The 15,003-nt window shown below is 41.2% G+C and overlaps 1 protein-coding gene and 1 long non-coding RNA gene across 2 annotated transcripts in view; both read right to left on the bottom strand.

Annotated features, from left to right (window-relative positions):
* trps1 (trichorhinophalangeal syndrome I) overlaps positions 1-2,592 on the bottom strand; it is a 58,593-nt gene extending 56,001 nt beyond the window's left edge. Inside the window, exon 1 of the mRNA XM_088319035.1 lies at positions 2,194-2,592. Coding sequence (XP_088175161.1) covers positions 2,194-2,206 — 13 coding nt within the window. The 5' untranslated portion in view covers positions 2,207-2,592. The remainder of the gene's footprint in view (positions 1-2,193) is intronic.
* The window catches only part of LOC148321427 (uncharacterized), a 73,121-nt gene continuing 60,697 nt past the window's right edge, over positions 2,580-15,003 (bottom strand). The window contains exon 5 of the long non-coding RNA XR_015846928.1: positions 2,580-2,595. This is a non-coding gene — a long non-coding RNA (uncharacterized LOC148321427). The remainder of the gene's footprint in view (positions 2,596-15,003) is intronic.

The raw sequence follows: 15,003 nt of genomic DNA, 5'->3' as shown, positions 1-15,003 counted from the left end.
CGCCAAATGCACATCTGTCATCTCGACGCTTGATTGATTCTGCTTCCTTTAAACAAGTCGATCATTAGCAAACTAACAAATGAAGTCATTAATTGCGGTGACGTCTGGCGACAACGCCTTTATCCATCTTTGTCTGCATAATTTAGACGACTCTGCCAGGAAAATAATTGTTTGTGAGGCAAAGATTTAAAAAAAAAAAAAAAAGTTCACAGACTGTGGAGGTGAGCAAAGTGAGAGTTATTGGCCTTGCTACAAAATTGGCACTTCTTGTTCCAAAGAAAAAATTTGCAGCACTGAAGTATCGCGACATTACGAGCAACCGGTAACTCCAAAGTCGAACGCCTTAAAGGAGACATATCATGGAAAATTGACTTTAATAGCTTGTTTGCAACTCGCCGGGTCTCTGGAGGGCCAGCCCACCCATTAACTCATTCAATACCATTGACGGCTAAATACGTCAAAGATCCATTTTTTTACTGGGCTGGTATAAGGGTGAAATTACAAAACAATATAAATTGCTAAGCTCTTATGAATGGATTTTCTTTCCCTCTCCCAACCAGGACATTAAAACGAGGTTTAATTGAATTCAGAAAAAAATACACCATACACCACGCTAAAGACTAAATATGCGTGATCAAAACGAAACAAGGCGCGCATATGTCAATAATCGTATGCCAAGAGCTTAAGAGACTCATTTTGTGCCATTTATTTCCAAATTGTAGTTTATGAGCGATTGCGTCGACATGGAAACAGATTGTTTTTTTTTTTGTTTGTTTTTTTTTTAATTGTTCTGCTCCAACCACAGCCAAGGCGCGTCTTTTGATATTCATTTGTGGGGGTACATTTTGTTACAGCATTATTCCAAAGTGGCTTTAAATTATTTACAGACTTAGCACAGTACTTAGTTAAAAACGCAATTTGTCTTTTTGAATATGATGCGCCACCTGGCTTGAGCTCATACCTCGTTCACGGTTCGTTAATTTCTCAAACACCAAAGAGCACCTGTACAGTCGACGTGAATGGGATGGTTTATTTCGCCAATCGACTGATTCAGAGCATGACTGAAAGATTTGTGGCTTTATTTGTGTTACAGTGATGTAACGTTGGCAAAAACAACAACAAAACACCAAATAGCAAGAGTCAAAGCGAGACATAGCGCTGATCACGCCAGAAACGTCCGCGCATGTTTTGAATGACAGTCCAACTTAACTTTTAGCCACCATCGAGTTGTCTCCACTTGACATTCCTTCATTTTTTTTTTTTTTTTTTTTTTTTTTTTTTTAATTCGAGAACTGCACAAAAACATGTTCCAAATCCGACTCGTGCTGGCAACATCAAAGCCGTCGCAGTACCACAACACACAGGCACGCACATGCGAACGCGCGCATGTGCGCACATGCGCGCACGTAGACAGTGACAGACATCAGCGCGCACGCAGACCACAGCTAAAAGCATCAAGCGGTTAAAAGCAACCCGCCCCGCTGAATAACATCACCGAGCAAAAGCCACCGTACCACATAATGAAAAACATACAAACACGCACGCACACGCAAAGCCACGCACACACTCACGTGCTTAAAGGGCCTGCTGTGTATCCTGTCCCATATGTTCAGGCTTGTCCTAATCATTTATCTAAACAGACAATGACAGAAAAAGTCATCAAAAAGTCTTGGCTTTTTTTTTTTTTTTTTTTTGGTCGTTTGGGGTTTAGTCTCCAGCAGGGTTTTTGACTTTCATCTCAAAATTTAATAACATTGAACGACGTTATTATATTCAATAAGATGAGTTGCCATGAGTTTCAATTCCGAGTGGTGTGAAGTGTGAAAATAAATAATATTGTAATAAGAATAAAATTGATTTTTATAAAATTCAAGTAAAAAAAATATTTAAAAAAATTACAAAATATCAAAACATCTCTTGATACAATTATTTTATTTTATTTTTTTTACAAAATTCAGTTTTTATTATTGAGAAAAATATTGACAGTAATAATCAATGCAAAATATAAATATTTGTTTATATCGTTGATGACTCCACTTTAATTCCATACACACAAACAGCAGATTATTTTCACATTAAATTTTGATTACATATTAAAAATTAAAGGATCTGTCGTATGCTTTGCGTAATGAAGATCATTTCTTTCATTTTTGGTACTGTAAGAGTTTTTAAAAATACATAGAAATGTCTTACCTCTGCTGGTCATCAGGTTATAAAAACAACATGCCTGGGCATCGGTTCTGTTCAAGCGGCTCAAATTGGGCCCGGGAGGTTTCCGAAGAAGCAAAAAAAAAAAAAAGGAAGAGTGGAACACAAGCTAAATCCAAGTGCTCCTTTCTTAGCAGGCCCGCATAACTCCACGTAGGTCCATGGCGGCTAAAGCTTCAACTTCTTTCAATTTTCTTTTTTTTTTTGTTTTTTTGGGTGGCTTTAGGAGGGTCTTAAACTCCACATAGCATCCACTCGCTGTGGTCCAGCCCGCTGGAGTGTGTTGTAGATCCACGGGAGAAGTCTTAAAACAGGTGGCGGTCCAGTCTCAGTTCTGGTTCAGATCCTTGCTTCTCAATTTTTGGGAAGAAAAAAAAAATAAAGCACCTGGAAGAAAGCAGAAAGACAAATAGGTTTTGATTTTACATGCAGCGGTGTTTTACATCAAGACGTCTTGTCGGAATTTTACGGGAAACAATTTTCCCCCCAAGACTTCCAAATTGAGTGTCGTGCAGCGTCAGGAAAAAATATTTCGGTGCCACGCTGCCAACGGGACTGCAGCGATGACGGACAGATTGAATCGATCCCTCAAATGAGAGCCAGACGGCGGTCGGTGACATTTGCGGTGCATCAAGACGACGACGATAGATGGAGGCCATCTATCGTAGACGGCAAATGGTGCGCAAACCGTTAAGTTGCACAATTGGCGGCACCCTTCAATTAAAGTCTGAGCCCAGTGCTAATAAAACAATGTCATATTTCAAGGATGTGATTTTTTTTTTCAAAACAGTTCACAGGTGTATGAAACTTAAGTTCAAATAAATAACATTTATTTTTACCTACACGCAACACAATAATAATATTTCATGATATCTTTGGCTTTAGTCAAAATTAAAAGAAATTAAGATATTTATCAACATTGCCTCATGTTTTTCAATATGATCAAAGATTTTTAGAATCAGTCATTTGACCGATTATAACGATTAATCAGATAAAAACTGATTTTATTCGATGGAACAACAAGTGCATGTGAGCAGCAGGTATTATCGTTGCCATCCTCACTTTCCGCATGATATCTGTGACTTTGAGTGTTTGTGGCTTTTAAAAGGCAGTTGGGCCGCGCCTGGTGAGTGACGTGGGAGTCGGCATCGGAATGACAGCATCGATAGCTTTTGTGTCACTATGGGAGGCGTGTGTAGAATTTTCAATTTCAGCTTGGTGTTTAAAATCCGATGTCAGAAGCCGACGACGACTTGTCCTCTAGTTTTTACAATAGCCGCCCTCGCCGGGGCGGAAATCACATCCGTCCACGCGCCATTCCAACTTTTGTCCGGATTGTAGAAAACAAGGACGGCGGCCATCCGAGATGGCGAGCGAGTCATTATATGAAAACGGATACGGGGCGTTTTGGAGGAGAAACAGAAGATTGCTCGCGAGAAAAGTCAAGCGCATTATGAGTCATTACAGAAATTATGAGTCATTTTCAGACCTTCCCATCTCGAAGCGGCGCTAGGAGTGTGTTTTTTTTTTGGGCCACAAAAATCACACTGAAAGGTTATTATGTTGCGATATTACAGTGAGAACACGAGCGGGGCTCTATTTTGTCAAGATTTATTTAAAAGCCGTCTATCGTAAGAGCTGCTGTTACACACAAACAATCCATGTGCTTCCTTCCGGTTTTTGTACGTTTGACCACAGAGATGCTTTTTTTTTAGAAAAAGGAGAAGCATGTGTAAACAACAACAAAAAGGCCAGTTGAGTCAATCAGAAGCTGGAAGAAAGTCTTTGATGGAATAACAATCAAGCTGAAACCAACTGCTGAACTATTAATGCGTTTTTGGTGGAAGGTGAAAAAGGTCCGATCGGATTTGATCATAAAACAACGAGCCATTTTCAGACCTTCAGTCACCGAGTTTGGTGTGATTTAATAAATCTCGTCAACGTTTCATACAAATCCGCACGCTTCCGGTTATTGCAAGCTTGACCACATAATAGCTTTAGCCATTAGTGTCTTTCATGAAAAAAAAATAAATGAGTAGCACTCACAACAGGAAAAAGGGTGGTTGAGGGGGGGACGGGTTTCTTTCCCATCCAAAGTCGGAATATTTTCCCCACGGAGCCTCGAGTGGGTCTCGCGCCTCCTCATTCATTTACTCAATCACACTTCTTCTGTTTTTCTCTTCATCCGCCTTCTCCGACGTGACTTATCTCCATCCTTTCCACTCGTGTTCCTCCGTCAACTTTTCAAATCTCTTTCCATCGCTCTGTCTTTCCCATCAATACGTCACTGAGCTCCTGAAAAGCCCTTTGCGTGATTCCCGCCTGTTTTTCCAACTTGTGATTGCCCAGGACACACTCAGGCCCGTGCAGATGTCTTCCCAGCACAGCGCCGCCACCGCCTCCTTTTCTCCACAGCCGTGTGTGGTCCGGTCCGACTATAGGCCGTTACATTGTCCCAGACAGGTCAGGCCACGCCACTAGCCGGCAAACGGGGGGGGGGGATGTTTGTTTTTCTGTTTCCAATTTGGTCCGACTCGGAGGAACTCCACACTGCGCTTCGTCTCAAACGCACCATTCATGACGGCCTGACACACGCCATTACACGTAAACACCCCCCCCCCCCCCCCTCGCTCGCTCACACACGCAGAAGAAGAGTTACCACCTAAACACACACAAGTTAGCGCGCACTCGTGTGCCTTGTCAACCAGTCCAGAGAGGATCCGGGTTCTCGTCAGCCAAAGAGATGGATGATTAATCTCACATGAAGCAATTGCGATTGTTTTGTTTTGATGCCTTTAAAAAAAAAGAAAAACAAAGCAAACATGTCAGCTATGGGAATTTGAGCAAACCCCGCTATTCAGTTCCACATTCCTCCGATGCTTCAACCATCAAACACTTTGTTTGTTTCTGATTGGTCAACACCCATTAAAATGCCAATGCGCTCAAAATAATCACTCAACTCAATTCTGCATTCTTGCATGACCCTCGTCACGCCACAGTCAAAATTGTATTGGAAACGCTCGTTTGATTTTGGTTTTATAGCATCCAAGCGAGTGAATTCAAACATTCCACCTGACGCCACAATCAGGCCTGCTCATGAACTTAAAACCGTAGTTTGTCTGTCGTCGGGTTCAAAAGAGGCAAGAGCACATTTCAGCACGGCGGTATATAAAAGAGGATTAAAAATGGCAAATAATGGTGATATGTGAGACGCCGTGATTTTGACCATCATTAAAGTTAATTTGACATACGACGCCTCCATTATATGCATTCACAACTTCAAAGAGTCAAACAATGAAATACTTCAGAGTCAAAGAAGCATGCACAAAACTGGCCATGCTACCTGCTCCCAAAAAAAAAAAAAAAAAAATCCCACCTTTGAATCAAATTCATGGCCTCCTATATTACGAGCAGACAAGCAGACGCATCCCTGGCAGAATTGAAGCAAAACCTTGCTCAAACAAGAAGAGCCAAATAATGTCAGGTTGTGCCCGTGGCTGCCTAGGCAGCTTTCCAAACTCATGGCGGCCCAGACAAACAGAGCGCATATTCATCCTTGGCCACGCAGGCGAGCCGCATAAATCAACAGGTATCTCATCATTTTAGAAAAAAAAAAAATGAAATAAAACAAATTACAGAGAACAAACTTTTTTAGCCGTAATCGTAGGCGTCATGGAAGGAACTAGTAGCGGTCATAAATCAACATGTTGATTGTTGACTCTCTCGCCTCGTCCATCTGTCTTTTTTTTTTTTTTCCTCCCCCTTCAGAAATTATGGAAAACAAACCAAAGTCATGCCAGGGGAACACACACACACACGCACACACACCATGTCCATGTGCCAAAGTCGACCAGGTATATAAACGATGTGAAAGTGCACACACACACACACACACACACACACACGTGTCCGTTTGGGGAATCTCAAACATGACATCACTGGCGCACAAGCCGTCCACAGAAAGAGAAGGGAAAGAAAGAAAGACGGCCGTGGCGCGCACATGCACCGACGCAACTCTCCGCCGCCTGTGTAAACATACAAACACGCAGACTTTTCCACTCGCGTCGAAGCGGAGGTTTCCTGCAGAAGCCAACCACCACCCTCGCCGACTGACGGGAAATGTATCTGGACAAACTTAACGTGCACACGCGCACGTTTGCCGGGCCATAATGTTGACTTTTATATTTTCTTCCTTGGGAGAGCACAGGGCCGTTTCGACACTATCGGGAAGCGGGGTGTTGTTTTTTTTTTTTCGGTGATGTAATTTCGGAGCGGGCGTCAAAAGTTGTCAGCTGTCTGGAGTGTTTGGGAGATTTTTTTTGTCCAATTCGGGTGAAACGTGGACTGAGAATCAGGCCCCATCATCAGATGTCTCGGAACGATTATCTTGAGCAATTGTCCTGTGGTGCGAGCGGTTTTATTTGTAATTATTTATCTTGAATCTGCTTGAAAACGGTCACGCATGCTGGACATCCTGGAATTCCGTGAGGGTTAAGGTTATTTTTCCTTCCTGATCTGCTCAGCAAGTTAGATCCGACTATTGTAATTGTTAAACCTTTTTAATAATTCTGATCACAAATCTGCATGCGGGATACACATCCTGATAAGCATGACAAAATTCAGATATTTTTTTTTTTCTACTCTGCGATCAAAACCAGCAAAGGCCAGATTGTCACGTCTCTAAAAGATTATCCTGAACAATTTCCGGGGTGTGAAAATGAAGAATGATTTTTTTCCTGCCCAATCTGCTGACAATGTTAAACCTGTTCAATAATTACAATCCCAAATACTTACAACAACGTGAGCCCAATTCCACACTTCTAACGATTATCTTGAGTGATCCTGCGGTGTTTGTTAAGAATATTGTTTCTCACGGTTCTGCTTGGAATCCAATTAGGGTGGAAAATCGCAAATGTAAAACACTAAATTTGAAGGTTTTCAACTCCTCGCAAAAAAAAATCATCTTTAGGTTAGCTGTCAATTATCCACGGGTGTTGTTTGCGCGGACACGTGTATGATTGGCTAGCGACCGGCGCGGGGTGCACTATGTCTCACGTACCAAGTCAATCCAATTAAATCCACGCTCAATTCCAATGACAGATGAAATAATCAATTATTCCTAAACTAGACCAAACTATTTATAAGCAAGTTCATTCCCTCCACTTTCCCCAGATCAACAAAAACAGCAAAACAGGTGCCGACCATGCAGCTGTGTTGCATATTATAGCGCGCCACCTCGACTAATTCCATTTGAGCATCGGCGGCGCTGAATTGAAGCGAGCTCAGTTTATTCAAAAGAATTTTTTGGGGGGGGGCAGAGTGGGCCGCAAATAACTGTAATGGATGCTTCTTCGGATGTGGTTATTAAGCAGATTACATTTGCATAATCATGTGTAGACTTCTAATGGCATTCTGGTTTAGACTCGCTCCATTGCCGTTTCCTCTTGCCCGCGACACTTCCTTGACACATTTTCACCATCCGTATTCAGAAATTAAAAGGGCGGAACGTCAAACACTTTGCTTCAGTTGCAGCGAAGGGATTAATAGACATGAAATAAAAACAAGGAAAAGAAAAAGATTTAAGCACATGAATATCAATTTTTTTTTCCAAATAAAGAGAAATCATTGCAAAAATATTTCCTTATTAAGAAATGAATCAATTCTAATGATTGAAATTACATATATATATATATATATATATATATATGTTTTTTTAAAGCGACGAAAGAAATCACGGCCTCGGCGGACAAGCGAGAGGACAACATCGTGGTGTGAAACAGTAAAAAGCCTAAAAGCCATGTTGCAGAACAAACGGAGCGCACCCCCAACCGTGCTATTCCTCTTCCACGCACACACACACAGAGAGTAAATTTAACTGTCAGCCGTAAAGTTTTGGACTATAGCGAGTGATCCACCCCCTCCCATTTCCTCCCCCTACTCTCACTCCTGTCTATGCTAATGAGCTCCTTACTTGCCCATCCTCCCTTCCGTCCTTCGTACCTTACCTCAAATTTGTCCTAAAAAAAAATATATCTTAATATTTGCTTACACACTCCTCATCCTTCCTGACGCTCAACTTGAATGGCCAACGTGGATGTGCGCTTTCCACTTAGTTTCAATTACTTCTTGACACCTTCCCATAATCAAAGGAAAGCTTCCTCATCCCCTCCCTCCTTTTAGCAAACAGCCTCCCTCGCACCCTGACCGTGGGCCTCGGACTCCCGCCACCTCATCTTCCTACCACAAAGACCCCCAGATGTGTGCCCCTCTTCATTTCCATTTCAAAAAAAAAAAAAAGGATGGAGGGGGGAGAGAGAGAGAGAGACCACCTCCCTTACCACGCTTGACATCCAATCGATGCAACCACTTCACACACATTCTGCAAAACTCGTTAAAACGGCAAAGCAGGACACAGAGTATTGTCGTAAGTTAGTAGTTTACAAAAAAAAATTGTGAAATGCCCAGCAACTTTTTGTCTTATCAAACACTGCACACATAGATTTTCTAGTTTTGCAACAAAAACACCGCATAAATTCATATTAGTCAGCGCAAACGAATATTGACAGTTTCTAAAAATGTCAATTGATCGCTGTCTGAATCACATCCTGACACTCAACGTGGTTAATGCTTGTTTTCTTTGCGGTTCTTCTTTCTTTGCGACAAGCCACCTTAACGAAGGAGGACTTGCTTCATTTTTTTTTCTCAAACTCTCCTCTAAAGTGGAGGCAGCGCACGACACAGCGATGAGTGTTGCCGCTGTTGTTAGTGTTGAGAGCAGCTAATGGTTACATAACTGAGTGATCGGTAATTGGCCACATTAGGAGCTGCTCTTCTGGGCGAGCAGAAGAAAGACGGCCCTCTGTCCTGTCAGAATGTTTCGGCAAACATTGTCTCTAAACAAATTAGCCAACTTTCAGAAGGTCAACGAGAAACTTTGCTTCCCTGAAGCCATTAGGAGCGAGCATAAGTGCCACCATAAGTTAAGAAACAAAATTGGATGGCCATTAAAGATCAATTCATCTATTAAATCGTTTTTTTTTTTTTTTAATGGGATCGTTCTGAACGTTCTGAACTTTTATTTCAATGCCAGAGTCGTATTGAGCAGTCAGGGATAGTTGTGCCATTCCATGGATGAAGCTCACCTCGCCATAACGGGCGTTTGCTCTTCTCTAGGCAGCAACCTGGGAGACGGAATCGAAAGTCTATCTGATCGTTTCAGCCAAGTAGTGTGTTCCATTTTGGCTCAACGTGCTTCAAGGTGCTATGAGGTGACGTCAAATAAGTTCCTTGAAAACAGCAAGACTACAAACAAAAATGCATTGGTTATTACACCCTTATTACTGCAATAACTGCAATGACTTTAATGTGCTGAATAGGATCGCCTCATTACTGACAAATGTGCAATCTGGATCATTTTCAACTTGGCATGACGTTACCCAACAAACTGTTTGAAATCCACAAAGGATTTACGAGTTCCGCCACTTGCCTGGATAACAATTCAAGTTCATCTTGGCAAATTGTATTTTTCATGTCGGCAATATGTGACACCTAGTCCAGACTTAAACCCGACAGAGCATGCATTTCACATCCTCACCAGCGTAAATATCGCCAAATCCTTCCCTCCTACCCAAAATGAACAAGTGAAAGAGGATGTGTGGTAAGCACGGCAAAGTATCACAAAAGGAAAGCAAATGTCGGGTGAGGTCAGTGACTCACGAGATTGACACAGTCACGAAATACCAAGTCCTGCTCACTGTCTCTACTTGAACTGTTCCATTTATACGGCTCATCCAAAAATTGTGTTTCCAAACCAGATGTCGAGAACGGGAAGTAAAAGGTTAACAGATCTTCCGTCATATTTATGATCGCTATCAAACCCATATGGAATAGCTAACGAAAGGATGGATTCAATCATGGAGGAACTTCACATTTTAGACAATGCAATCTCCAATTCTACTTTTGATGCTAAGTTAGTGGGCCACCAACTTGTGCCAAAGTTCATGCTCCTTGGAGAGAAGGCCTGAGGGCATCGGCTCCAACTTCCCGCAGTTTCTGCCTTTTTGGGCTTTTCTCTGAGGGTCTTAGTCAAAATGTCAAGCTGGACCAGAGGCGAGCTGAGAGGACGAGCCAGAACGAGCGGCCCAGCAGCCAGCTCCCTTCTCGACGAAAAAAACAAAAAACTGTCACTTCAAATCGGCGCTACAATTAGCCTGGACAACATTGAACGTCTGCTCCTTGTTTCGGAGACAGAATGGCTGACCTGCCCATTTCAGAGAGGACTAAGACCACATTGAAACAGTGGCCAGATGTTTTTTTTTGTTTTTTTTAGCCAGAGGACAATGCTAATGGGGTTGAGCACTTGTGTGTGTCTGAGGAATTATTTCAAAAGCAGCTAAAATGAGCAGGTACCAAAAACCATGGACAGTGAACTTAGGTTCATTCGTCATCAATAATCACTATATTGGGAAAAAAACAAAACATTTATGAAATATTCTGGTCCATTTTTATGTCATCCTGTAAGTCAAGCAGAAATAACGCAGTGCTCATTCATTAAAACTTGCCACAAACGACTTGGACTAGCTATAAAGTTGACATTTTGTGCTTTTAAACTGTATCGAAAACCACACAACACGATTCACGAGTGGATTTTGAAGCTCCAAACAATTCATTCCATTGATCGCTCGATGAGTAAGGGACAATGGAAAGGGGGCAACCAAATCATACCGCGGTTCCTACATCATGCCGGACATACCTGCGTTAAAACAAACGTATACGTCCTCAAAAGAATCACACGAGCAGAACGTAGCACTTGAGAGGAAAAATAGCTCAGTACTTTCCCCCAGCAACCTTTTCGGGTTCCAACAAAAAGAAACTTACAACTTAAATCACATTCAGGCCACTTGCGCCTCGGTCACATTTTCCAAAGCTAATTTCACCGTCTCTCCGTCTGATGGCTTCATGTGGGTAAAAACAGAGGAAATTACCGTCAGGGGGCTGCACTCATGGGAAAGCGTTGAGTCCTGTAATGTGAACTCATAACACCAAAGTATGAATATCTTAATTGTGCATTGATGACTTTGAATGACGGCGCAGGGGTTGACGCTATGCAGAGGCTTTTTTTTTTTTTTTTGCAGCCAGAGACAAAACCCACATTTAGAAAGAATAGAAACGCATGCTAATGTATTACAACAGAGTCAAAATGAAATTGGCCAAGAAATGTGGGACGAATTAACAGTCAATAAAATTGTTTGCAGCTCTTTAGTAAGGCAATTGGCGACTTGGTGAAAATTCCCTTGGGATCCATACGGGGTCCTGACCATGGGGGGAAAAAACATCTTAAAAAGTGACAGAGGGATTTTTCGGTTTCAGATTAAAATAATAATCTGCCAGGAAGTCAAAAAGTAAGATAACAAATATTTGTTTATACATTTCAATGTGTGTATATATCAGCAATAATGTGATTTACGTCAACAAATATTAAGGGAACTAAAATTTACAAGTGGAGTCAAACAAAAAAAATCCATACAATAAGCCGTCCACTTTCCGGTATGACAACTTTTATATAGTCGTTCCAAAGCAAAAAAAAAAAAGGAGGATGTTTGTAACCCATTTGCTGTCATCTGGCACTTGTAAATGGCTAAATCCACTCAGTCGCCACTTTTATCAGCTTCCTCTATGTCGTGGCAGGATTATTTACTCTCTGTGATCAAAGCGCCAGCGCCCTAAAAAAACTCCCATAATAATCAGTCCCCCCAAAAAAAAAAATTCACCTTCAACATGTGCTCATTACAGAACGCCGTGAAAAGTCTAAAATGAACCAAAACGGCACGCTGACAAACTCCAGAGGGTGCTTTCGGTATTCTAAGCGCCAGACAACCTCCAATCTGTGCACTTTTTATAATCAGCTAAAATGCTACACAGCAAGCAGAGCCAAAAAGATGCGTGCCGCTTGAAAAACAACCAAGTCGTCGTGCGCGGGCAACAGTGAGCCAAGCGCCTTCTACAAAATAAGAATGCTGTTAGCACATAACATCTCTTTAATCTTTTTTTTTTATTGCAATGTTTGATTTCATTTTTCCAACTTAAACTGACTTCATAAATATAATTTTACCGATAACGCTCTTCAACAAATGTTTTAATTTTGCAATTATTTATTGCATATTAAATATTTATATGAAATTATTTATTTGCATTTGTTTTTTTTGCACACCCTCATTTTTCTATAGCATGTCAGATTTTCATGATTGCAATTTAATAACAGCAATATAATATGTAATATATTCAGTAATACTTGGGAATTAACGATTAGGTTCAGCAACAAGTGCAATTTCTTTTTTCTGAAACATCATATTGTAGGTATAAATTATGACGCGTGGGAAATCCATATTGCACCATAGATCAAACTTAAAAAGAACAAAAAGAAAATTATCTGGAAAAAAAAAAACCTTCGGGACATGTAAAGCCATATCTGATTAAATGTCGCTGTTGACCAAAGATAATCAGGATCGCTTTGGCGATCGTATGGTGCTCCTGATGTGGACTTTTCATTTGTAACATCACACCCAATTATCTGATGGCGAGATATGACCTCACTGCATGGAATAGAAACCAAGTGAACCAAACTCCAAAAGACACAGCCGGATCAAAGCTGGATCTTCTGTTTTGGCTCGACTTTTACAATGTTGCCGGGTTACAAAGGCTTCCCACTTAAAAGGAAGATGGCACGACAACTTGCAAGGCGATATGCAGATGTGCTGACTAAACAATTTAAGCCCCGTGCATACAGTACCGTACAGATGGTGAGAGTCACTCAAGAAAATATATATATATATTTTTTTAATGACATCACATCATGGTATGCATCGCACTACCGTTCGGGGCTCACGTAAACGACGTCCTATTTTTTTTAAGTGTTGTTTTTAACCACATTAACCATGTTCAAAATGATATTTCTGATTCATTTAGTATTTTCCCAAAAAAATCTGTTAAATGGATCTACAAAATTCTGTAAGCTATTTAATGAACCACACAATTTATCAAGCTGCGGCTTTACGATTTATGGATTTACTAAATAATCCCATTTACCGTTTGTTTGTATGGAATAGTGCAAAAAAAAAAAAAAAAAATGCTCCCTGGGAGGAATTTCAAATTGAGACTCGAGTTGAAAAAGTTAGCAAAGCCCGATTGGAAAGTTTCAAACAATTTCTACGTACATGACAAAGTTGGTTAAATACACCCTGTCAGAAGCGAATTACCTAGTGTCGTACTTCATGAAGCTCTACGGGATCGTGGTCACCGCCATTTAGCCTCAAAAAGTCGCACAGGCCAGGAGTAATGTCTACTTTCGCTCCCCATCGTCCTCCCCCCGTAACGCCGAGCTGCTCGGAAGCGACCGAAAGACAAACGCGCGGCAGCCCACAAAATCACTACAGTTGTTCCTCCGTGTCGTGCAGCGCGTCAAACAGTCAATAAAACGATGGCGAGATGCATTCCAAGCACTTGTGACTTCCCCTCCTCGCTCCCGTGTCCGAGGCCCTCGCACTTTTCTCCCACGCGACCAGAAAACTTTCTCCTCGGCCCAGTTGCACCGCAGAGGCTTCACATCTTGCAGCCATATGAGTAATCCGCGGTTGTCTCCAGAACGCACACACACACGCACACAAAAGTGCTATGTTCGCTCCCACACACACATACGGGAAAGAGTTTTATAAGCAGACGTTCTATTTAAGAGGTCATCAACTGGTTTGAGGTTTAATAGTGGCTTCGAACAAGGCCGTGAGACAGTAATATCCAGTGTCTGGAAGGAAAAGGAGCGATATTTGACATTATTATAGAGATCCTCTCAGGGTGGCGGATTTTTACCGGGACGCTGTGCAGCGTGTGAAAAGGTTAAGCTCCAGTTGAGTAGTACATTAAAAAAAAATAAATAAATAAAAAATGCAGTTGGCTGAGCACTGAGCCCTGAGGAGCTGTGACTAAGTTATTTTGGTTACGTTTCGATACACACAGATTTTAAATTAAGCGACAGTATTTTGTCACTGGCCAATGAAGAGGATGCATGGCTTTTTAAGCAAACTCCCCCAAAATTTGGAGATAAAGCCAAAAAAAAAAAAACTTTTGTTTCATTGTATCTCAGCAAACAGATAGAATGTGGACAAACAAGCTTTTTCATTGAAAACTAATTTTGAATGCTAATTATTCAAAATTTCGGTGACTGAAACAATCTTTTTCCAACACTACAAGTTTAACCCACCGATGAGTGATTGCTGCTCTGGAATAAAAAGATAAAAACCTCCAAAGTTGAACGCAATGGCTTTAATTCCTCTACAGTGTAAAACGTACAAAAACAAAATAATAATGTCTTTTTTGGGGGGCACAAAATAAAAAGTACATAAAATGTGGTTGCTACACGCTTTTTTTTTTTTTAATCAGACGCAACAATTCTTCTTACCGTACTAATTTCTGCAGGTTTTAAGTTGCTGAGACTAACTTTTTTCGCTCCACAAGGTCAACCCACGGATGCTTCAGATCAAAACTAAAAGCTCACAATTTTCTTTTTTTCATTCTGGATCTGGAGAGGAAGCTCAAAATGTGGAAGGATATGCTTTTCATTTGCGTGAAAACCTTTCAACTCCACATGGTTAACCTGCAGGTGTGTATCGCCGCTGTGCAATAATGGAAAAAAAATTGTCTAAATTTAGAAATGTATGAAATTCTAAGAATGTCGACTTAATAGATAGTTTATTGTTTTACTACTCAGGATTGCATGTGACTGTGCCAAACAAAATCAAAGCA

The sequence above is a fragment of the Idiotropiscis lumnitzeri genome, chromosome 16 (genome assembly GCF_059441095.1).
Source record: "Idiotropiscis lumnitzeri isolate Australia: NSW breed Sydney's pygmy pipehorse chromosome 16, RoL_Ilum_1.0, whole genome shotgun sequence".
Taxonomy (NCBI): Eukaryota; Metazoa; Chordata; class Actinopteri; order Syngnathiformes; family Syngnathidae; genus Idiotropiscis; species Idiotropiscis lumnitzeri.
Note: the sequence above shows the minus strand (reverse complement) of the source record. Positions and strands in the feature narration are given on the sequence as shown.